Here is a 25,800-nt window from a genome sequence, read left to right as displayed (position 1 = left end):
ACTATGCCCATCCCAGAGGAAGTGTGGGCCTAGGCCAGCACACTGGGCATGAAGCAGAAGACTACTGTGGTTCTGCCAATAGCTCATTTCCTTTATAAGGACCAGCTCTGTAAGGGCAAGACAGGGCGGAAGGAGATGGAGAGTGAAGGGAAGGATATTACTGACTCTTGCCTCTGCCCATCACCAAATACTCTCTTGTAGCTTCCAGCAGTGACCACAGAGAAAAAGATGCAGGTAACCAGGGAACAAGTGGCTTAATAAAAACAAACATATATGACAAAACCAGCAAAATAAATACACTTTCATGATCAGTTCTACAGAGGAACCAGATGGCACTAAATACACCTCCTGTATTAAAAAAAGACCCACTGTTTCTTGCAATCTGATGAAGTCCTGCAGCCCTAAACTCTTCATACTTTTAATGCCTTAAAAGAAAAAAAGAAAAAAAAACAAACCAGAAAAACATCCGTGTCTGGGGGAACAGTGCTCTTACCAAATAAAAAATTTACTCTGAGAGTGAACTGAGATTAAAAGCAGATATTTTCCACGAGGCTCAAGAATATCAGGCAAATATTTCACATAGAAACATTGCCTTAAGCCCTGTCACCAAGATCCAGAGTGAGAGAGAGAGTGAAGAAGTGCAAGAAAGACTTGATTCCTTTCTTGGCTAATGTCAAGGTCATGCAAGGGTGACAGTGCCATGAAGCTCAGCAGACGCCTGCCCGTGACCCAAGCAGGGCTGGTAACTGACCCAGCACAGGAATGTCAACGGTGCTTTACATGAACAAGACTGTCCTCATGGGCTGACGTGGCCCCGTGTCATATATGAAGGCCATTGACTTTGTCCTTATCGCTTGCAACATCCATTTCAATGTGGCTGAAAGCAGGGTTGTCAGTTCCTTCGGCTGCCACAGTAAACGGGTTGTAGTTCAACACTTCCACTTTCTCTTGCTAAAAAAGAAAAGACAAAAGCCATGCTGTGAAGTGGAAGAAACAGTCTTCCTCTCTTTGACCAGCATGCAAGCAGAGTCAGGCCTGACACACAGGATGCCTTGCAGGAAAACACATGTTGGTTGCTGACAGAGCATAAATTCATTGTAGTAGCTGGTATTTTTCTAGGGGCATGGAAAGTTTCTTATTGCATAAGGTACTAGTTGTGTAAAATATTCTTGTCACATAAAATGTTCTTGTCCTGCAAAGCGTCTAAAGTTGTTTGGGGTGTGCAAAGATCTAATTGCTGTTTTCATGTCTAGCGATCTGTCAGCACCAGGTCCTTGAGGTATTGGCTCCTAACCCTCAGTCCTCGACCCATCTTTCACGTGAAGAGCACATTAACATGCATCATTGCTTTGATGTTCCATCTCTGTTAAACATAATGAGATGTTGAGCTCTTCATGTGCAGGAAGTTGCTCAGTTCCCCCTGATTTTTTTCTCAACAACTTTCTGCATTATTTGTGACACCAACTACTTGTTACTCAGCTCCCAGCTGTATAACCAGGGAGACACTTGTTTCTGACTCTAGGCATAAAATAGTATGGCTGTGGACGTTAGCTTCCATGTGGGTGGGGTTTTGTTCAAAAGTCTTCAGGGATTAAATTCCCAGATAGTGAAAACAGATCTTGGCCCATTAAGGACAGTGAATGACAATAACTGGATAGCTGGTCTCCAGTGCTGACACGAGCAAACAGCATTACAACAGTATTGTAAAAATCCCTTTCTATTCCTGGTGTTCATATCCATAAGCTGAAATACATGAGATCATACTGAAAGGAGTTGTCATCATGGAGGAAAAACATTTTGCAAACTGGACCATCTCAAAGATATGATCCTTGCCTGTAGTGCAGCACTCAAAAAGCACTGAACATCTACAGTTTATTCTAAAACAAAACAAATTTCCCCTATGTTTTCTTTACTAAGGGACGTTACTACCCAATAATGTCTCCCTTTTTCTAGTATCTTAGGGAGGGAGCTAGGAAACAGATACACTGACTAGAAATGTTTTCTCTCAAACAGTAGCTGAAGCAGAAAAAAAATTCAGACTTTAGAGAACACATGTTTACAAACAAAGGAAGCTTTTCTGAGCCCAAATTGTGCCTTGGGCCAGCTTCCAATACACTAGTGAGGGAGTATTTTGGCAGAAACCCGGAGAACAACTGTCTCTTGTCTCAACTGCTGCTCTGTTGTTCAATGATGTCAAGCTGTGGCCAAACATAGCCTCTCGGCCTATGCCAGCTGCTTTAATCCTATCCGCCTTGTGCTCTGCTACTGCCCTAAAGCAGACAGTCGTATCAGGCAGCATGAGGTGCTATTCATCCTCATGGGAAAAAATAAGCCAGGGACTGTTTGCCTTTGTCCCCAGGAGAAAAGATTGATTTAAGTCAGAGACGTATAATTACACTTACTGTCTCAGATTTAGACCATGAGAAATTGGACAGGAAATCTTCCTTAGTCAGCAGGAATTTAGGATCTGTGTTCTGCTTTAGTCCTCCTGCAAAAGAGGCAGGTTTCAATCAGCCAGGTTACCACATGCAAATGATATGTCAGAGCCCAGCTATGGGCACCAGGCCAGGTGAGCAGGACAGAGTCATGCAGCAAAAGCTATCAAGCAATCACAGGCCTTAGGGATCATTTCTTTCCAGTGATGTATACCCTGCACCTCTCAAAATACAAAATGATCCCTCAAGGTCTATTTGAAATGCCTTAGCCATTTCCCAGACTTTCCTAGACCCTCCTCAGGTTTCTTACTGTGTAAGAAACCTGAGACAAACATCAGAAAAGGATTAATCCCATACAATGATATCTGGGACCATCCTGCCAGTCCAGGAGCTGTGGTACCAAGTGCTGCCCTGGACCCTCAGCTCCCTGTTAGCAAGACTCCCATCTCCAGAGTCACCAGCAATTTTTGTATTGAGTTATTTAAGGGCAGCCCCAAGGTGGGGGAAGAGGGTTAATGGGATGTTTGAGCATTTTTAAGGCATGGAAGATTAACTATTTGGGGCAGGGTGGGGCGCGGCGTGCAGAGGAGAATGTGTGTGGGAAAGAAAGGAGATGCAGGTGCTAGAAATTAGCTCCAATTGCCACCAGAGGCTTAAATGAGATCTTGTGCCACAAAAAAAAGCAGGGTGATGCTGTGGTTGGGTTAGTTCTTTAGGTTTTTTTTTTTTTTCTTGGGCTGAGGATTTCTCATCTGGATTTGCTGAGTTGTCTAGATTTTGTGTTTTGTTTCATGGCCTATGGGTGACCTGATCCCAACCTGGTAAGGAGCAAAACCTGTCTACAAGCATCACTATATCAATAATGGGAAAAGCTTGTGATGGGAAGAAAGGGAGGGGAGTAAATCCTCTATAAACTCACAAGGAAAAGAATATGGTAGAAGTGTAACTTGTGCTTATTAGTTGCAAGGCATGGGGAAGCTAGTGGAAGTGAGTTTGTCTGCTGGGTTTGGAGTTTAATAGTCCTGGAGTAGTTGTAGGTCAGACTAAAAGGTCTGTAAATCTAACAGCCTCAAAGATGAGGGCTGTCACAGGAATCTGGCTGGGCGCACTGGGGAAAGCTGTGAGAGCAGCTGCTTTAGTCCTATTTCTGCCATGCGTGAGCTGGGCGACAGCTGCGCTTTGCATCTCACCTAGATGCAAAAGTGCTGAGGTCATGGGCTGGACCTGAAGTCCCCGTTCTTACCTGTGGGGTGCTGCTTTTTGCCCCTTGCACAAATAGTACAGGGAAACCGAGAAAGAAGCTAACGTAGCCATGCACAGAGTCTGCAACTCTTAAATACATGCTTGGGGGATGTGGTGAAAAGCATGCACTGTACAGGTGCAGACAATAACCCTTGAGTGCTCTGAACTCACTCCAAACTGCTTTTGTCCTCTAGAAGCATGGGTGTATCTCCTTGCTTGGAGTTGTTGCCATGTTCAGGGACAACCCTTAAACATCCAGCCCCTGCTGGCATCTAATAAAACAGGAAAGACAGATGTCTTATATTATTATTCTTTTTCACCCCTCAGGTTAAAAAACTGCTGAGACTTCTTTCTCCTTAGAAATTTGAAGTAACTTGTACTGTGAGCAGAGACCAAGAGTGGGATGTGGAAGGGCTGAGGGGAGGAAATGAGATTTAGGATGGTAACCTTTACACAGCATTTGCAATAGCGTCACTAGTACTTCCTGTGGCCATGACAGCTCTCTGGTCATCTTAGTTTGAAAGAGAACTAAAACACATTTGGTCACAGCTCTGGAAGTAGTACCTGTTAGGAGGCTGATAATTATTCCCACAACTACTGTGATAAGTGTCCCAAGTGTGCTGAAGTAGAGATAAGACAAGGAATACCAGTTGTCTGCCAGGGCAGGCCTGAAAAAGAGCAGAAAAAAGTGTTAAATCTCTGCTTTCCCATTCCAAGCAACTTCAAAATGTTGTGTTTCCACACAGCATATAAATATAAATAAATAGTGCATACTTTATTGTATGGAGGTAGGCATACTTTATTGTATAGAGGTAGTCCAGGACTACCTCCATACAATAAAGTATGCACTAAAATTTTGTTCTACAATTTGCAGGACAAGTTTCTTCATATGGGAGGAGACTGGTCAGCACAGTGAGGCAACGCACGGGACAAAGCAGGTAAAACAGGACAGTCCTGTCTCCACTAGGAACCTAGCGTGAAGCTGAGCACTGCAGCTGTCTAGATGAAGGGATAACCTCTTTAGAAGGGGACACACACAAACACATAAAAAAAGGGTAGGAAATCAGCCATGTGCAGCTGTAAATGGCCAGAAACAATATGGCAACTGACACACCTCAGGTTATACCTTATTTTGACAATGAGCTCTGTTGCAACAGCTGCTTCCCTGCATCCATGAGCAATGCTGGAGGCCTCGTGTGAGAGGTGCAGTATATGAAACTGGATGTTGGGGCATCCGTGTGTGTACTAGGTTACCTGTTGATTGCAAAGTGCTGTAAGGTGTAAGGATTGTGAATCCCTAGAAGTGTCTTTGTTCAGCTTCTTTCTGTTCCTGCTGTTCCCTATATTGTCATTCTGATTGTCCAAAGTAAGACATATGGTAATTGCAAAAGGGAGAAAGTCCCTTATATTTTGCCACTTATATGGATTATGCCCGCTTCTGAATTTCCTGAATAGAACTATTTCTGCATAAGGAAACCTGGTGTAAGTGGAACTGTTAAACTGGGAAATTGCCCTTTAACTGCCTACTACTTTAATTCATGTGATGGACTGTGGAAGTTAATCCAATAACTATAAATGTTATGCTTTCTTTGACACTGTGGGAACCGGTAAGGTATATCCAAGCCTTTAGACTCAAATATTGAACTGAAGCTTTTCAGATCAATAGGAAGATTCACTTTGACTTCTGTTCTGGGATAACTCGGACAAACTTCACTCTGACAGGAAACAAAGAAAATCAGAGAAAACTGCTTCATCTTAAACAGGCTCCTAGGTAAACCAGGGAGGGACAGTTATAGTAACCCAAATGCTAGGCAGATGTTCGTGTTGCTTTAAAACAAATACATGCTTTGTTGATTGCACATGATGAACGTGTATACCTCTCCGCAGTTGGTGTGTTGAAGACTGTTGTTAATGGATTTTCTGTTGATGTGAAATTTACTGAGGATATATTACAGCCTGCAGTTGAGAGATATAGTGGCTTGGTCCTCTCTGGGAGCGGAGGATAAATCTGAGATCCGATTCCAACCCAAAGCGAAACAACAAAGCCACTGACAAGACCCACAAATGCACCCTGCAAAACAGAAAGTTAAACTTGATTTACATGAAAGGTAAAAGGATATTTAAAAAAAAAAAAAAAAAAAAAAAAAAACCAAAAAACCAACACCTAGATGACTAAGAAACAGTCAAGATAATCTAAAATGTAGGCTCCATAGTAAAAATGAAATATATAGTTGTGGAGAGCTGGGGAGTTTACTTCATTCCCCGTTTGGGAAATAGTGTTTACTCACAGCTCCTAAGCATTCCTCTTTATTTTGCCACTATGCTTTTACAATCAAAGAATAGCTTCGGGCTGCATGGTATGTGGGAAAATACTGCTGTATTTGAGGCCCTCTTTGAACAAATACAGAAGCAATTTTTCCTCTTTCTCATGTGATCTGTTTTTGCCAAAGTTTCTTCTACTTCAGGGTAGGGTTTTTTCTGGCTGACAGAGAGTGATTTTTTTTTTATTTTTTTTTTTTTAGTATATACATAAAATTTGCAACTGCAAAGAGGTAAAGGTTAGTGATTAGTGAACCTTACTAAACAGCAATCCTATCAGACTAACCCATGGACCATATTCCCAAAGTTTGTCAAATCTATTTTTTGATGGAATAGCTTTTCCCCCTGGAAATTATAATTTCACAATACTCTGAGAACACTCCAGTTCAGTCTGCAAGTGCTTGGGCTCTGTTTTCCCAGCCTGACCCCTTTTTGCTCAGACGGGCCAGCATCCTCTGAGTTTACTGGTGGTTCAGCTACATTCTCAAGATACATTGTTCCCTGCTTCTAAAACTGTGTTTTCCAGAAATCCTTGCCAAAGTTTCGTTTTTATTCAGACTTTTCCCCCCAACTATGTTCATGTAAATCTCTTCATAGGATCGAAATTCAAGTTCCTATACAGCCCTGTTCATCACTTCCTTGGGATAAGTAGGAAAGGGAGCAAGGGAAAATGTCCTCATGGAAAGTATCAATGACATCTCCCTTGCTGCCCAACATAAAATTCCTGAGGGGAGAGGGGAAGAAGATACCCAAAATTATCAATGAATTTTGGACGGACAGGGATTTAAATTTCTACTTACAATTCCATTTGCAAATGAGCAGAGGATTCCCAAGGCAAACAGTCCTAAAAGGGGGCCACCAACCATGCCAAAAATACTGAGTGCTGCCTGAGGAAAGAAAAGAGTCTGCTATCAGGTGCTGTGCAAGACAGTTAAAGCCTCCAACGTGGCAAGAAAGGAAGATGTTGAGAAGGAAATTATACGGTTTTTTTAACTGCTTTGTACTCAGCTGGCAGGACTTGGTATAGTTACATGGGTGCTTAAAGCAGAAGCTGAGCCATGGGCAGTTTGAGGCCAGTACACAACAAAGGAAAAAAAAACTGATCTCATAATGGTATCCAGCAATTATTTTCTTACATAATTCATTCTGGGTTATTCAACATGGACACGAAAAAGCAGTCTGATACCTACCTGCAACAAGGCTCCCAGGAGAGATGCCAGTGCAGCCATAGCGATGCAGACTCCGCCATAAAACAGGCCTGTGTAGGAAAGGCAGAACGATATGTAAATCTGACAAACTATGAAAATCACTAATTGAAATGTTTCCATCTCACCCGGCATGATCCCTGATATCTCCAAAACAAGCCTGATAGCATCTGGGTTTTTTCTAAGAGCCTGAATTGGCCAAAATGTCAGGTTTCTGGTGGTTTCGGTTTACTTTAAGAGGAGATCATGCAAACTTGACAAAATCCTCTTCTTGTGTATTACTGAAGGTTAGTTAATAAATGGCAGCCATACGGATTAGCCACAGTGGCAATATCACATGTATTGTTCATATTTCTAAGTTAATCTCCTGGGTCATAGTCATTATTTTGAGGGAATGATTTTTGCTTCTCAGTCTAAAGTCTTTGGAGCAAGAAAGTAAATGCTTGCAGATTACTGGGAGCTGGCACCGTGACAACATCCCAGGTCACCAGGATGTAATGTCTCTTCCCAGGACCCGTAACACTGGCTTATTTGTTTTTTTCACCTCCACCCCGCTGAGTTTCACTGCACAAGCAATAGATTAATCCCACTGTTTAATGATGTGATACGTCAGGGCAACTCATGATAAGACCAACAACAATTTTGGCATATGCATTGTTTGCAATAATGTTTAAGAAACTGCTCTCCAGTGAAAATATTTAATACTTGTCACCTGCCACCAGTCTGCTGTGCTCCCTGGCATGGGCTATGACACCATGTTGGGACTGTGGTTTTTCCACTCTTACAACAAACACTGTCTTGGGCAACACCTGCAAGCTGGTCACAGACAGTACAATTAGCAGAGATGGAAATTGCACTTCAGAGATTTAAACCATCCACTCAGCCTAGTTCTGGCTCTCTTTGAGCTACATTTTAAACAGAGGAGCTAAGAAGACTGAGGGTCTGAGAGCATATCAGAGAAGACATGGAGTTTCTTGTTCTCTGGAACGTTACTGGGACACAATGCTATTGCTCGCGTACCACTCAATACAAAAGGTTTGTTGCAAAATTTTTTCCTATGCTTCTCATTTTTGACAGATGAATGAAAAATAACAGCTGTTTCAGTCTAAGACATTTGGCTTTGCAGTATTGCAGATCAATATTGAATACAGATGCAGTGCACCTTTCCTGCTTAAAGATCAAACAAGATGGCTTCTTTTTTTCCTTATACTCACTTGAAATAGCTTGTCCCCCATTCTGTGTAAAACCTACGCAGCTCATCTCTCCCTCACGTATTGCACCAATATAGTTCTATTGGTGAGAATGCACTTACTCCTGACTTAAACTGCTGTAAGCTAGATCTGAATCAAGCCCTCGCTTTGTAAAGCAAAAGTGGAAAAGATATTTTTGCAGACATACTCATCCCCATGGAAATCCAGGACAACTTCTTTTCAGAGAGGGATTTGAAGTACGGCTTAATGAGGTCTTCGACAGTCACGGCAGCCAGAGCATTGATGCTGGAGGACACTGTACTACATAAGGCAAGATTTATACAATTTTTTTATCTTGGAAGCTGAAATCATAGATAACACATGGGTTACTGGCAAAGAGAAACTGCCATTGCCTAGAACAGTGTCAGAAAACTATACAGCAGTTACATACTGCTGTATTGGTTGAAATAACTCATTATTCCAGGTGATGCAGTTAATAGCTTACAAAAGCTATTTAAAATTATTGCTCTTAGTGAAGACAAGGCAAAACTTGATGAAAAGATGGGCCTGGAGAAGTCAAAGAAAATATCTATTATATGTGGCTAAGCTGTAAACACTACTGGTATACACAATACCTTCACAAATGATCTACACAGTATACATCTGGGTAGGTAAAATTCCTACATGCAGGTCACTGACCACCTTGAATGCACTCTCAGAGAAGGATTCAGATAATCTAATTATAGTTATCTAAAAATTAGGCACCTAGTCTAAACTGGACTATTCCAGGCTCCCTATAGAGGTCAGTGGAAGGAGCGCTCCTAAGGCACAAAGCCAGTCAGGTGATATTGCGTCTATGTGTACCTTGCTCTTGCAAGCTACCAACTGTTCCTCAGCACGTGAAAAACAAATTTCCTTGCTGGTCCCTCTATTTATGCAGCTATAAGTACTCAGAACAAAATAATTATTCTGGTATCACATTCTTAGGTTTCCTTATTTGTATCTTCTTACTATTGTTCAGAGCATTGCTTGAGAAAGGTGATGTTTCCTAAAAGATGCTCCTTGGGAAAGCTGAACAAAACAGTCCCCACTATGGGACAGAAGCAGATTGATTTGTCTCCTTCAGTAAAAATATATGGTGATACTTGTTTTCATGGGGTTCATTCAAGACAATTGGAAGTCCAGGAACTCTTTTGTAAACAAGACTCTCAAGATCAGGGATGAAGAAAGGGAGATGGCTTTAAAGTTATGCAGGTTTGAAACTGGAAAATTAAAGATGAGCAGTAGGAAATTCCCCCAAACTGTAAGTCTTTTGTGTAACCAACCACTTATAATACTTAAAAAATTCCTGTAGCAGAGGGGCTTTAAAAGCACAGAGAGGAGGATTTGTTAGTGCCGTGTGGCTAGCTGTTTCCTCATGTTGCTAGTAGGGAATTCCAAACAGCTTTGAGTCCTATGACCTCAGAGCACCACGGTTAGAAACTATGGATTTTTAAGCTGCATCATAAAAGATCTTATAGTGCTTTTTTCAAAGAAGAAAAATTAGCTAGACAAAGAAATGAAAAGCAAAAGTTTTAGTATAAATGCAAGTTTAGCTCTAACAAATAAAAAAAAAAAGAAAAAGGTACTAGGTTCCAAATTATTAAATTACCTTAATGTCCCACTGTAGGCGCTAGCCACAAAAAGCCCTGGCACTCCTGGAAAATCTCGGAGAATATCCAGCACTAGATACGGCATTAGCTGAAAAAGTCAGAGAGTAAGAAATATTACTAACTTGCTCTAATTTTTGTTTTTGTGACTGTATTATTTTTGTTACAGCCTTCTTGCTGGCATTCTGCCCAGCTGTTCTAATTTTGAATGTCCCACCTTGCACTATTTGTTGGGTTTCTACAGAGAAGGACAATCCTAAAACATCTGCTTGAGACAGAGCAAAGTCTGTTCAGACCACCTAGCAGAGGTGAGCGTATAGCCATGCTGTCAGACTCGCCTTCTGGTGGTGATGGAATAGGAAACTAGTATAGGAATAGGAACTAGTATAGGAAACTAGTGCTGGGCAGCAGGTAGTCTGTATTGTACATCACTCTGTTGGGCTTGGGTGCCAATGGTAGATGCTTATGTCTGCTGTAATTGACTCCACAGAAAGGTTTTTAGATACAGTGCAATAACCTCAGGATACGTGAGAACAATTTCCTTATTGGAAATTGTGCATCATTTGTTGGCTCTTTGCAAGATCTGAGTGCTGGAAAGAGAGAGGAATTTTAAGATTTACTTCCTGTGAGCCATTTTTTTCACAGATAAGTTGGCCTTTTTAGTAACTTGTTTCCATTTTCCAACAAAGAATTTGACTGATGGGAACAACTTAATTTGTTCAGGTTTCCACCTTGGTTTTCTGTATCATTTTATTCTACCCTTAAAGACCAGGTGGTCCTGCCTCAGGTACTCCATTGTCTGTGCTCTTCTCCTGGTTTTCCAGCTACAGTCCATGGGGCATTATCCAGAGCCTGTATGAGTATCCCAGGCATAAACATACAAAAAAAAAAAAAGATTTGTATGATTTCCTTTGGCCCTGACTCTGGTCAGTCTATGGGCTCCCAGAGCTCTTGCTCCTCAGGTAAATCTGCTGCTCAGGACCTATTTAGGGAGAAGCTGCCGTGGGTTACAAAGTGTTTTCTCTGTGGTGTGGTACAACATGGTTTGATTGCCCAGCTCTCCCCCCAAGGAGGGAAGGATGCACCACCACTAACGAAGAATTGCCTGCTGGTAGCCTTCTTCCAGGTGTGGGCCACCTGATACAGGACTCCAGCATGTCATTATTCCCAACCCCCTGACTTGTGAATCCCTCCTGGTCTGGTCTTTATGGCTGCAAAGGAAGGTCACCACCTTCCCCTGAAACATGGGGCCCTACCTGGTCAAGTGCCGACACCTGATTTGCCGTCCATGGGTCGCAGTCCTTGTAGATGGAGTATAGGGCCAGGCCACACAGGGCTGCGCAGGCCAGTATGGCCCAGAGGCCCACCAGGTTGATGTAGAGGGACCTGCACCAACACACACAGAAACACCATCTTAGAGGTCGATGCCCCACAAGAGCCCACCGGGGCCAGGCGAGCAAGTGCCTGCGCCAGCAGCAAGAAGACCTCCTTGGTCGGTGGCTGCCTGCTGGAAAGGGAGTCACGATACGGCTCCCAGCATTTCGTCCGGTGTGAGATCACATTTTTAAGTATACAAATTACACTTCTGGTTTTGGTGGTACGGTCTGAGTGCCCATCCCCTGGCAAAGTCTGCGAGGGAGATGATGGGAGCAATATGGCAATCCCCACGTTTCATCATGTGCACGTTTTACATTGCAGGCAGCTGGCAAGAAGATGCTCTTCCCCCCTCACCACACCCCTTGGTAAAGACAAAACCCAGACAGATTTGTAAGGCGGGGTACCCCAGATCAAAGTGTGGGGTTCCTTTTAGTCAGCACCAGCACTCCTTTGCCTCTGGAGTTGCAGTGCCACACTTACACAATGCTGGAGTTGCCCTTGTAAAGCAACAAATCCCCCATTTCCTCCTGGGAGAGCCTCCATGGGAGGCAGCAAGGAGGAACTGGGACCTGGTCTGGAGTCACCTACAGCTGTCACTTCCAGAGAGCAGGAGGTTGCCACTGATCCCAGAGCTTCCCCTTTAGTAACTAAACAACTTGGAGCCTGGTATGGTCAAGAAACCCCATCGCCTCCCCATGTCTTGATGGGAGCTTCAGTTAATGCTGAGAGTAGAGATGCTCTCAGGCATTAACGCTACTTTTGCCACACACAACAGGCAGCCTCTACTGGCAGTGAAAAACAAACTGTTTTCCTTGCTCAGTGAGGGCCTTTCCCTTCCATCTAGCTATCCGATCTTCTCAAATGTTTCTCAGCTCTTGATGACTCCTGGGTCGCAAAGTTCTTCTCACCAAGGGTGGTCAGTTCAAGCAAGCACACCCACTGGGAGCTTGCCCTTGAAACACAGTGTTCCTTTCCAGCAGCTGCCTCCCAGCTATCTGTGTGCCATCCACTGATCATGATCTAACTGCCTGACAGATCACATACCTTGGACCTGTGCCAACTGCTAAGACCTCTGCTAGGAGGACTTTTGGTTTCTGTGCAAATATAGCCATGCTCGCAATGCTTCAGGAGGCCTTTTAGTGCTTTCAGTTCCCAAGAAGGTAAGGGGCATCAGCCTTTGGACTGATCCAGGGGACCATCAGGATGAATGAAGAAGTAAACCTAACTTCAAACGCTTCATTAGGCATTGAAACGGACACTTTCAGAAAGGCATAATGTAGATTAGCTAGTTGAACTATCAGTTTTATACCATATAAAAATTATTGGCAAGCACAATGTAAATTCTTTAAAAAGACCTATATAAATAAAAGCTGATTTACACATAGTAGGGTAAACTCTGCATTTATGCTTTGTATTTGCAATTAGGGATGGTCTAAACACAGCATGAGCAGCACTTTAAATTTCTCTCCAGGCTAATTTAGTAAAAATTAAATAGTCCTCTTCTTATAGATGCTTACAGATTAGTTGGATGTCTTGCATCCATTTAGCTGAACCTGTTCGTGCACTGGTGTAATATACCTTGATATAAGCTAATTTAGCACAAAATTTAACCAATGAGTTAAATCAATCCAAATACTTTGAACAAATATAATAGCGGTATTAGCCTATAGCCTGTAGTAAAGATTAGAAAGTCAAGAGAAACACACTGAAGCAAAAGAAATTGTTTGTCTGAATCCAGCACTTCTGGTTTTAAAACGGCATCAGTGTTTGACAGTGAAAAGAAAGATGTTTTTTTTCTTCTGATTTACATCCCAGCTCATGGTACACCCTATGACTAAGCACTGGAGTATAATAATTGTAACACTATTGGAGAGAAGTGTTCCCATTAATTTTGGGTGAGTAACATGGGGTGGAGTTTGGCTGAAGTACGCACTGTGACTGCACAGGGCTTATTTTCGGTTGTTTGTTTCAGGCTAGCTCTAAGATTTTAGTGCTGAAACATGCCAGGTGATGACCTTGAAAGGAGAGTAGAGAAAAATGTGTTAGTAGCCCATTTTTTTTCTGAAAATGTAGCTCTCCTGCTCTGAGTGCCAGTTATTGTTCATATATTTTTTTTTTTTTATTTTTTTTTTTTTACTGTTGGTTGGACTCGATGATCTCTGAGGTCCCTTCCAACCACTACGATTCTGATTCTGATTCTGATTCTGATTATGTTCAATTTGCCTAGTTACTGTTTGAGGATGACAGCATGTGCTCCTACCTACTGGTGTGTTTCTTGAATGGGGTGAAATCCCTTCCCAAAGCGTGTCACTGTTAACGGCTTCCCAAAAAACTGCAAGTTGGGATCTGTGAAAGAATTATTTTCTCAGCTCTGATTTATTATTGTGCTGTCTCTTATAAAGCCTTACAGTAAATGCCACAGGGTTACAAAACCCTATTATTTTGACCTGACATTTCACACTTCTGTGTACAGGTTAAATGGCAATAAGAGGTGCAGGCCACTGATGGGACTTGCCAGGTGTGTTTAATTACATTTCCTAATGAACTAGATAGTCACCACATAATGGAAATGTTTATAGTTGTGACAAGCTGCAATCATTATAAAAAATGATTTCTCCACGCAGGGGAAATTCCCTGCACAACCAAGGCACAAGTAAGATGCCATGGAGTCCAGCCACCCACGTCAGCAGGAGAGGACTCCACTAATTACGTCTGTGCCACCAATAATACGGTATGACTTATAAGTCCCATCCAAATCCCTTCAGAACTAGAGAGCCTCCAGCCCCCATCAAAGCTGCTGCAGCAGCTCAGAACATCTGCCCAGAAGCTGACATGGTGCCAGATTCCCCTTGGCCACACTGGGACACCCTGGAGGTGTCCCTCCTTGTAAAGAGGGTAGGGACGGTGGGATAGAGAAGCACAGCCCTAAGCGGAGCAGGTGGTCAGGAAGAACAGTCTCACTGGCGCACAAATCTGGCACAATGTATGCGGCTGTTTTCCTACACACAGCCATGCTAGGCAGCATCCCAAATGTGGGTTGTACCTCCTGCCTCTGCAGTGCCGAGAACCTGGCACCCAGCCACGTGGCAGAGATTGTGGAGAAGCCACGTGGTGTGTTGGAGATGTGGCACTGTATGCTGGAGATGTGGCTGATGATGAGCATCAGCTCGTTCCTGTCTGCGGCGCAGATGGCTGAAAAGTAGATTAATGCCATGACCAAAATATTTCAGTTCTAAACTGTGCGTGATTTTGTGGGTATTTTGCTGACTTCATGAAGTGACAGCCTTCATAAAACTCCTTCTCTGTATGTCACTGTGTTATAGAATTTATAGGGACTACAGTTATGATGTGCATTTATATATTTCTCCTATAAATGGACTTTATGAGCTCACTAATAATTCTTAAATCCTGACTACTGGAATGATACTAAAGATAGAGTTAGTAGGTATACTCTGTTCTAGAGTAAAGGCTCATCAGAAATGTTTAAATTCAAGGAAAACAGAACTCTCTGCCAGTTTCCATAGTGAACTCCTAAAAAAAAAATTCATGATTATTACAAAAGCAAAATATGTGATTCCTCAGCAACGTTATCACTGAATAAAACATTTCTGCATTTTCTCATGCCTACACGCCTATACTAATCGGTATGGAAAAATCTTCCAGTCTTTACTTATGCAGAATTGCCACACAATGATTTAAGTTTCGTAAAGTAGCAATTCAAGATGCTGTCCTGATATGGCTTCAGCACAATTACTACATATATAGGTCTTTAGGTTGCATATAAACTTAAGGCAGCTATTTTTATGCAAGAATACCGGCACAAAGTTCAATGTTACAGCAATTATACGTAATTCAAATACCAGAATTTATTGTGCCGATTTGTCTTCTACCTGGTCCACAAAACAAAAGGCCAAAGTTGCTACCATTCACAATTGGGTTTTATATAGACAAAAAAAAAAATCTCCCTTGTAAAGAACAGTCACTGCTGAATTCAGACATTAAAAGTCACCGTAGGCAGACTTACAGTTTTGCATGGAACCTGCTTTTGCATGCAATGTATCTCTGTACTTGAGACTGGTTGACCCCATATATGCCAGTCCATGTGAAGGTCCCACCTATAACAATCGTCCAGAAGGTGTGCCGTTGCAAAGGATTGGGATTAAAGCTACAATGAGAAGGAAAAGAGAAAACAAATTCAGCATATGAAAATCTCATTATGAGAAGACCTTAATGGCTAGGAGAAAAAATTTCCTCATACTTATTTTAATACAAACTCTCTTAATTTGACCAGATTTTGAACATTCAGATACATGAAATCTGAAATCACGGAAAGCAAATTTAAAACTCAGAGCTGAAATCCTGATCTAGCAAAACTCTCTGATCTGTCCAAAGGTGAAGCTTAACTAATTTATTTGCCTATAAACTACAATCTTACGTAAAGCTGTATAATGCCTGTTACTGTTGTGATGAAATGATGCTCCAGTAAAAAGTCTAATATGTCTTCTTATCTAGACGGATATCAGTCTGACACCAATATAAAGGTGTGTTTGCACGCCCAGCCTTTGTGGACATGGACAGAGCCTCTGGAAAACATTTTGCTGGTTTAGCTCTAAGTGAAGAACAGATTTTGAACGGCCATAAATATTTTTTTTTAAAATCACACTTTAATATAGCATTAAATTGTGCTTCTCTTTGTGAACAATGGAATATTATTTCACCTATTACATGCCTTTATTTCTTTTCTTTTCCCATCTGTAAATTCTATGGCTGGGGGAAGAAGGAATGCAGTACAACTACCACAAATCAGCCAAACATTGAAAAAATGACTGTTCAAGAGAAGAACAAGAAAGTACCCACAGATGAATTACTTACTGAAGAACTTGGCAAAGAAAACAGAAAACCTGACAAGTACACTGAACTGATGGACAAAAGGTAATACGTGTCGCACTAAACTTTCACTAATAGCACTGGGTGAAGTTTCTCATCGAAAGTACAATAACTTTTTTTTTTAACTTAAAGTGGTTTTTGATTCAACACTGTCAGAATAAATATTCTTGACCTTGCAAAATGATACTTTTAGGCTATGATTATTTACAATAATGGAGGCTAAAATACTATTAAAACTACTTAATTTTTCTTTCAGGGAAAAGAAAAACATTGCCCTTTTTCAGACTAGACAAAAACTATTATTTTCCCAGTTGTTTTGGTTCAGCAGCTGAAATGCCAAATCAGCTGGTTGCAAATTATAAATACGGCTGTCCTCTCCTATTCACCATTTCCTTTCAGTGGAATCCCAAATGTATCCTTAAAACACCTAAAAAATATCCCTCAAACTAGGTAAGCTTGTTTTAAAATATATAAAAATGGGGTCACAACTCCCCTCCTCCTCCTACTTCAGTAGCAATTTGATTCCACAGTTAGTCGCATGGGCTCCATTTGTAGAAATAGAAGGGCACATCATCTGCAAGTACAAACTCACTCCCAGAAGTTTAATCTTCCTCCATAGTAGGAATCATTTACAATGCGTCCAATTCCCTCCTGAACCACCACAGCTCGTATGATCACAGACGAAAATCCAGCAACCATGATTCCAACCTGGAAAACGTCTGTCCACACCACTGCCTTCAGGCCACCCTGTATGAGGAACAGCACATATCAGATACAACAGGGCAGCAGCACTCTTGCTTTGCGCTCACATTCAACTAACAGAAATGTTACTCTCCGTATTATGCATAATAGATTAATTTCATCTTCTTCTTTAATAGAAATAATGCTGTACTGGAGAGTTTAGGAATTGGATCCTTGAACCTATTCAGGACATCCTGGCCTTTTTTTGAAGTGCACTAGAATTTTCTTTGGCCATACACCTAGTTTAATCCAGTACTTCTGTCATCACATAACCTTGTTCAGAAGTTTGTATCAAAAGATAAATTGGCAAACAGTGCTCATCTTACATGTATATACAGTACCACTAACTCTAGAAGGCATACCATTCATCTGAATAAAAATAAACATGATTTAACCCAACATATACAAATAAATTTGTCACTAAGGTTCCATTTAATAATTTCTAGACACTTGGTTAATTAACAGCAATCTAAAGACCAATCTGTTCATGTGGCACTCGCTATTTTCAGTGGCTCTATTCAACAACAGACAGGAATACTACAGTTGCAGTAAGCAGGTGCTTGACAAATTGCACAGCTAAACCCTACTAGATTAGAAGAAAAATTACAGGAGCGTTTTTAGGAAAGGAAATCTATCTTTTTGCTGTTTTTTCAGCAACAACAGGAGTTGGAATGTATCAAAACAGAGAAGGTTTGAGTCACATCATAGCTACCTTTGCAACCAGAGAAGTCCCTGGGCTACAGCTACACTGTGAAATGTACTCCCATGGGGCAACCCAGTTATTAGGCCACTTTCTGATAAATTCTGTATTTGATGTGAATGGTGAAAGGAAGAGAAATTTTTCTCAGCCAAAGGGCCCACGTACCAGCGTGCAGTAGAAAGTGCAGACCACGCCGGTCGCTACCACTGCACCCCACAAGTCGAAGCCAGTGACTGAAAAAGAGGGAAATGGCACCAGTGTGAATGAGGCATTGCGGACAAAAAAATTATAAAGTCGATTTTTCACCCCCAATCTGTTTGTTGAAAAAAACTAGAAGTAAGTTAAATGCAAAAGTAAGAGGTAATAAAAAATGGCAATGAAAAAATTTGTGTGTCTAAACCAGGGGAATCACCCTAACCAGTTCTAGAAATGAAACGGTTGTTACAGACATTGGAAACTGCTAAAAAGTTAGATATATTTCAGGATCTAAGAAGCTATTTGTCCTTAACGTGAATGCTGACAACCAACACATCCAACATGTTTGTAGGCCCCGAATCAGAAAGGTTTTAAAACACATGTCCTTCCTTGAAGCCTGGGTAGCCCCACAGAGTCCTTAGGCAAAGATTTAAGCAAGTAAACACCATGGGGATGCTCCATGGACATAAGGTGGTTCAAGTATGGTTTGGAAGAAATGTGTCAGCCTAAAAACCTTTCTTTTATTCTTCTTTCTTTTAGGGAAACATGGTAGTATGTCTACACCAGACAACCTGTGCTGTGGTTGGCAAACAGGCTGTCACTGCCCCAGCTTGGCGCACACACGTGCTGCCAGGCAGGGCACTGGGGGCTCCCCAACAGTTAGCTCAGGCTAATTAGAAACACTGTAACAAAACTAATGAAAAGCATTGCTTCTAGTTGGGAGCCAGCTGGGTCATAGCTTGGTTTAGCATCTATTTGCAGGGCAAATATAAACATCAAGGACATAAAACGTGGGACTCACACACTGGAGGAAACCACTGCAGACAGTGCTGGGTTTTTAATTCCTTTTTGCTCAATGAAGAAGCCAAAAAAAAAAAAACAAACCCAACAAACAGAACAAGCGTGATTTTCATTCTAGCCAAAATGATTCATTTTTTATTTGCATTTTGTTATTGCCTTTTCTTTGCCAAGTGGACAAATTAATTGTGTTAGATTAAAAGTTTAATTTGGCTCCACATAAAAGCTCCTTATGCCTTTAAAAATAAATGTGGCTCATTTTCAAAGCAAAGAGTCATTTTGAAGTAGAAAATAGAAATATTTCATTTTGTAAATATCATAACAAACATCTTAAGTTCAAGATCTCTTTGCTGCTGATTTGTTTTTCCAGGAAAAATGATAGGCTGAGTTCTATGCAGCCCAAGAACATATTTACAGATCTTTTGCCTCACTCTCCTCTTGAAGGAGAGCACTTAACCAGGGGAATTAAATGTGTGTTTAGTCTCTCCATTGCCTTCAAAATTTACTTAAGTCTTCTTAACTTTTCTGAATGTAGCCATGACCTAAGGATTCTGCATGAGAGGTAGAGTAAATGACAGCAGATTTTTCCCTCGAGCCTCTTCTATAATTCCTTACAAATAGGGGTTAAGGGACTAGGATTACAACTGGGAGGCCTTAGGTCAGAGTTCCCATCAGGATCAATGGAAATCTTAGAAGACTTCACAGTCAGTCCTTGAGCTGTATCTTCAGGTATGCATTACCAAAAAAAAGCATGCCAGTACTATATGCAAAAAAAATTATAACATAGAAGGAAAGTTGCAGTATACTCATCTTACCTTGATTTAGTGCTAAAGCTGGAGCATAAATGACAATACCAGTGTATAAAGTCTAGAAGGGGAAAAAAGATATAAAATCAAAAGAAATGTGAATTCCTGGAAAAGGTGATAGCTTTCTGAGATGGCTTCTCTTCAAGCATTTATGCAGTCTATATTTCCTAAAGTTGTAACAGTCAAGAAATAATTCCAATTGTTAGAAAATGAATGTCTGAGGCTAACCAACACTGCAGTCTCACAGCCCAGTGTTCTTGAAAAAAATACCACTGACTTTTGAACACCAAATCCCTCTTCAGCTTTTCCTGGCTTTTATAATTAACTTGTTTTATTGCTTTAAAACTGCAGTCATATGGCAAACAAGAGTAAAAGGAAATTGATGAGCTTTACACATGGTTTGCCAAGGAATCTATTACAATTTTTTCTCAGTCTTGGGATCAATATGCCTCTCAGTATGCAACTATAAAGCACATGAGTAAGAACAAAAAATGCAGCATTAGTTAGTTATTATGGATACCATTATAAGGGATTACACTCCTGGAAAATGACGCCATGTGTAATTATCAGCAGATCTGTATTTTCAGCCAATACAGGAAAGATATAGACAAATGAAGGAGCTACTTCATCCACTTTCAAGGGCACAATGGGATTCATACACTGATAGCCTCTATGATTTCTTTGTGTATATTTTTTAATCCTGTTTGCCTTTTTACCTCTGCTGTTAGTGCCTTGTACTACTAGGACAAGTTCAACTGTGGCATGGTTCAGGGGAATACAGCTTTCCACGTGCAGACATGTGGCCTTGATTCAAAGGATCTAAATCACAGTCAGGTCCTGAGCTGACTTGCGTCAGCTTTCCATGACTGAACTCAGAAGAGTCCCTGATTTACAGGGGTGGGATTTGCCACGGAAAAGTGGCAGAATCATACATCATCTGACATCGAGGAAGCCTTTGCCCTTCCCATGAGCATGAAGTCTGCCCCAGGCACAGGCAGTAAACCAGAGCAGGATGGCTAACTGGTGGATCACTCGCTGTGGCTTTTGAGCAGGTCAAATCCAGTCCCCGTGGCACAGCACTGCCACATGGCCAGCGGCTATGCTGGGGAGAGAGCCAAGAGGTAACTGGAGTCAGCAGTAATCCAGCTGCGGGAGGAAATTAGTACGGAGGGGCTGCTTTACCCAGCATGACCAGATTGCCCTGGCCCCTTGCTCCACACCTGCTACCAGCATATGCCAGAAAGGATGCTGGGGCCACTGGGGAAATAGCTATCCCCACCTGTATACCACTCTTCACCTGTGTGTGCGCGTGTTTGTTTCTCTCAGTGCCAAGAGTCCTCTCTAGGTTTTCATATACAGACTGTATGCCAAGAAAGCTGCCGGTCCTGACTAGTCCCTGGGGAACGTCTCCTCAGAACGAGCTGCATCCACTCAGCTTGGTGTCATCTGCAAACTTGCTGAGGGTGCACTCAGTCCCGCTATCTATGTCATTAATGAAAGTATTAAATAGTATTGGTCTCAGTACAGACACTTGCAGGACACCACTCATTACTGGTTTCCATTAGAACTGTTGACTGCAGCTCTTGGATGCAATCATCCAGCCAATTCCTTACCCATCTAATTGTCCGTCAATCAAACCCATGTCTCTCCAATCCTGCTAATTCAGGGATTCAGCATGAGAAAGTGGCTTTCTCATACACAGCAAACAAGTGCAAGAAGCTTTGAACCAACAGAAATTAAAATTTGTCACAAGTATAATCACATTTTTGTGTAAATTAAAACAGGACTGATGATACAATCGTTCCACTTCTTCAGTGGTTTTTCAGGTTGTATTACTACATATCTTTTTTTTTTTTTCTCTTCTTTTAAACACATGCCAATATTCACAGAACAGTTAAAATTGCAACATTAAAATCTTGGGGGATTTTCTTTCCTTTCCTCACTATTCTTCTCGTTATTCAGGTTAAGTTGTTAGTGCTTGGCACAGAAAGACACCTACAGAGATTTAGTTAATTTCCTTGGGTATATATTTAAGTTGTATAGAATTATTTTTCTGATCTTCTCGAACAAAGATTATGCTTGGCTTCTTCCAACTTATGGAACTGTGATGTCTTCATGTTTGCTAGTGAAACGGTGTCAGGATTCACACATGCTAGCACTTCACTTTACTATAAATGCCAGCTAAGCAGCACTGTTCAACTAAGTAAATAGCACTGTATTTACCACCATCTTACTAGTGCAAGTGTGATTGCCTTGTAACACTCTTAAAAATACAAAGACAGGCAAAAAGCAAGCATGTAACTTGAAAAGTCTTCTGACTGTATACTAATTCTTGCTTTGAATTCCCCAAAGAGTCCACTTCAAAATTGTGACAAGAACACATTTTTGTTTCTGGTGCATTTGGCACGCACTCACTGTACGTTTAAAAGCTGTGGTCCCATACTGACTCACCAAATGGGCTGGATACAGCAAACTGCAGCAAGAATAATTGCAGGGACTGCTTTACTTTAACATTCCCCAAGGCAGTAATTTGCTGTTTCTGAGTTTGTAGACATCCAGTTTTTTTCCAGTGCTGGTGGTACGAACCCTGGTACAGCAAATGACAGCTCCTGACAGCTTTTTTTGTCACCTTTCACAGACCCTTGAGAATTAGTCAGACTCCCAGAATCCATGGCCCACAGGATAACTGCTGCTGTAGATAATTGGGGTGTGTTTACATTTTGAACCCATGGTGGGTTTCTCGAGCAGGCAGGCGAACGACTGCTCTTCACGCTGCTACCCTGCAGCGAAGGGTTGCTCGTCTCTTGGCCTGGCGCTGATGCCAAGTGACTGCTCCAGGGGCTCAACAATGCACACAGAGACCAAAGGGGCAGGTAGCCCAGCATCCACTCCCCACCTCAGCGCTTTGGAGCACAAAGAGCTTTGTTTCTCCCACTCCCAGCCACCCATGCACTGCAGTAACCTCATCAACCATTCAGAGAGAACAGCTGGATACACTAAGCTGAAGAATCCTGGTGGCTACAAGGACCCCAGAACAGCTTTGAGGTTTACTTGCCGTTTGGATAATGAAGAGGACTGTTCCACAGAGGCGCAGGTATTTATTAAATCGAAGCTCTAAATACTGCAAAAGAGAAGAAAAACCAAACGTTTATATCAAAACTTGGCATTATTGACAGGACTAGAGTGAAGCGATGAGTGATAAGAAAGGGCATAGAGACATTTTTAAATTTTCATGATGGCCAAAAACTCTTAGTGTCACTTTGATTGATATATCTTTCAACTTGATTTGATATTTCTCTACAGACCTCACTGCTGGGTAATGACACACGAGCAAGTGAAGTAGACATAAGCTAGTCAGTATACAACAGAGATTGCAGAATGGAAACTGGTGTCACCCTGCTGCTTCAAGGCACCCAATAGACAAGGAGCTGTGCACTGTGACTTGGCAAAGACCAGCATGTATTACTGCAGGATCATTGAATATCCTGAGTTGGAATGGAACCACGAGGACCATCGACTCCAACTCTTGACTTCACACAGTGCAACCTAAAAGTTCACAATGACGTACCAGCAAACAATAGAACCTGCTTGAATTGTAAGAGAGAAAGAAAACATTATGGCTACTCCTACGCCTTAGTCGATTTGGAAACTCTGGCATAATGTGAGTCCATCTGAACTGCTGCAAGAGAGGGCAGAAGGTTTTCAGTGGGCAGCAGCTTCCTCCTATGGTAACCTCACCTTCTGTGCTGCCCAAAGCAGCTCGTCATCTTCTACCGGTAAGTGGAAATCCAGTCTTTTGCAAAACAGGAACCCTCACTTTTCTGTCTAGCCTGGGACAGCACAACCTCTGAATGAGTTTGTCATGCTATAGGGCAAATTTCTTCCCACCATCTGTCCTAACAACCCTCTAGGGTGTGTGGTTGCACAAAAGGGATTTCCTTTGCCTGCCAGTCTGTTCAATCGACATAGACAGACACCGAAGTATCTCAAAGTGCTCACTTGTGAACTGAGCATTTAAAACATGAACTGTGAGCGTGTCCACACAAGTAAGCTGTGCTGAACCCCTGGACAGACACAAAAAGTTGTTTAATCTCTGAACTCTGTCCACAAATAGAAGGTATATCTTTTATAGGTGTATTACTCTGATGTAACCCCAAGATTAGCACTGAATTTCCAGTCATAGTTGTAAGTCTTTATTTAAAAGAGCCCTATTTTAAGTATCATCATAACTGACAGTCCAAAGATTAGTAGTTTAAAACACACTGGAAGCCACCAGAGATTTCTGCTGGTGAATGCTTATCTAAATCTACCAACACAGACCTTGTTTTCAGCCTCTAGTGCTGCAACGCCCCTGTTCAGTGTAATAAAATGCAAAAGACCAAAGTAGCTAGTAAAGGACTTTCACCTGCACCCATGCCCCTTTCCCAATGTCCTTGATGAAAAGAGCAGTTTGCCTCCAAATCTGCAGATAGGAACTGTCTCCATGCAGGAGGATAAACAGGTTGCACAGACCTTCTAAATCAGAATAAAGTCCTGACCAGATGCTTTGTCACCCCAAAACAGTCAGACTCGAGCTGTTATGTGTCCCACCACCCCAGATGTCTCTGCGCTGCTAGCTATAGCTTTAACTTACATGCTGAGCTGAAGACCAGCTCAGCCATATTTTGGTGGAAGTAAGAAAACTCTCGCAGACACAGAGCCCTTGCTCACCTCCCTGTATAGGCACGATGGAGAAGACATTCATCAGTATGAACAGCCTCAGGTGGAAAGAGTATCTCCCCAAAATCTGTAGAACAGCACAAACATACTCTGCCAGAGGAGGACTTTTGTGGCAGCACCTGGGCTTAGAAACCTACGGGAAGGGAGCATGACTTGAGAACCCTGGTTTCTATGTTAGATGCTCTTGCACTCTTGGTATATTAATTACACATCATTAACCGCATGTCACCATCCAAGCTGCACGAGGATTAATCCACCTACTGAACTAAATGAGTAAGGAAACAGATCTGGCACGGTGCACAGCTCCAGAGCCAAGACAGCAGGGTTGAGCACCTCTCTGCGGAGGCAGTGCGGGCAGACTCGGGGACAGAGCAAGTTGCAATCTGCCCTTGGGAGTGTGGTGATATGGGGGAGCACTGAGTGCAGGGGGATTTGGAGGAAGAGACTGAGGGGAGACACATAGAAAGCTGGCATGAGAAGCCCCCCAGCTCCCTGAAGGCTGTGGAAAGGCTTCTTGTATTCCATCTTACCTCGTAGGTGCTGGTAATGCCCAGCTTGTAGAAGACGGGCAAGAAGATCTCAGCACTGCACAGCACCACCAGGGCGTAGGTGATGGCAAAGATGCAGAAGATGGCACCATAGCGGTAGATCTCAGCAGGGGTGCCCAGCACGGTGACGGCTGACATGAAGCTGGCGGTGAGGGAGAGGGAAACGGGGAGGGCACTCATGCTGCGGCCCCCCATAAGGAAGTCCTTGGATGTCTTCTGCCCCCCTCCCGCAAAGGCGTAGTAGATGCCGATGATGGCTGAGATGAGCAGCATGGCCGCAAAGACCACATAGTCCCAGACGGTGAAGCGCCCCATGCTGCCGGAGGGACTTGCCCTTGGAGCCAAGGATCTACCCCAAAATCAGAGGGGCAGCTGCCGTCCCCGCAGGACCGGCACGGGGTGGCTGGCGCAGGAGGAAAGGGGATGGGGACGGGACCCCGCGGGGGTGCCGCAGCAGCGTGCGCCCCGCCGGGGCAGGCGCGGAGCGGTGCGGTGCGCCCCACGCAGGTCTCCGCCCGTGTGTCTCCGGCGGGACGGGCGCGGGCGGCAGCGGCAGTGCGAGTGGTGGATCCGGGAAGGCGGGCGGCCTTATACGGTGCCGCTGTCCGCTCCTCCCCGCGGCGGTGAGCGCCCCCGCGGAGCGGGAAGGGGCGGCAATCCTCCCAGCGCGGCCCCGGTCGGGCCATCCCGGGTTATTCCCGGCTGTCCCGTGCCTCCGGGATCTGCGGCGCCGAGGCTGGCGGGACAGCGGTTACACCGCAAACTAGGGTGGTGGTGCAGGGTTTAGGAGAGAAGACAATTCACAGTTCCCCAGGATGGTATTTCCTACCCTTCTTCATTCGCATATGCTACCATCACCCCAAATGAAGTTGTTGAAAATATGTTTTAATACATAGGTTTCTATGGATTGAGCAATCTGGAAGATAACTCACTGAATCATAGCAATTTGCCAAGGCAAGTTGCTGAACACTGCAGTTACATGTGAGAGA

At 42.8% G+C, this 25,800-nt stretch overlaps 1 protein-coding gene across 1 annotated transcript; it reads right to left on the bottom strand.

Annotated features, from left to right (window-relative positions):
• Window positions 1-819: 819 nt before the first annotated feature.
• On the bottom strand, window positions 820-25,126 carry SLC5A8 (solute carrier family 5 member 8). The gene is made up of 15 exons (XM_074166981.1): window positions 24,794-25,126; window positions 22,600-22,665; window positions 19,554-19,605; window positions 17,911-17,978; window positions 16,897-17,051; window positions 15,442-15,582; window positions 11,297-11,426; window positions 10,043-10,131; window positions 8,600-8,712; window positions 7,187-7,254; window positions 6,797-6,883; window positions 5,555-5,748; window positions 4,242-4,345; window positions 2,403-2,488; window positions 820-951 (listed from the first exon to the last, which is right to left on the bottom strand). Exons 1-15 carry the CDS (start codon window positions 25,124-25,126, stop codon window positions 820-822), a joined length of 1,818 nt encoding a protein of 605 aa, XP_074023082.1.
• Window positions 25,127-25,800: the final 674 nt, after the last annotated feature.

This window comes from Numenius arquata, chromosome 2 (assembly GCF_964106895.1).
Source record: "Numenius arquata chromosome 2, bNumArq3.hap1.1, whole genome shotgun sequence".
Taxonomy (NCBI): Eukaryota; Metazoa; Chordata; class Aves; order Charadriiformes; family Scolopacidae; genus Numenius; species Numenius arquata.
This window is presented reverse-complemented; position numbering and strand designations above follow the sequence as displayed.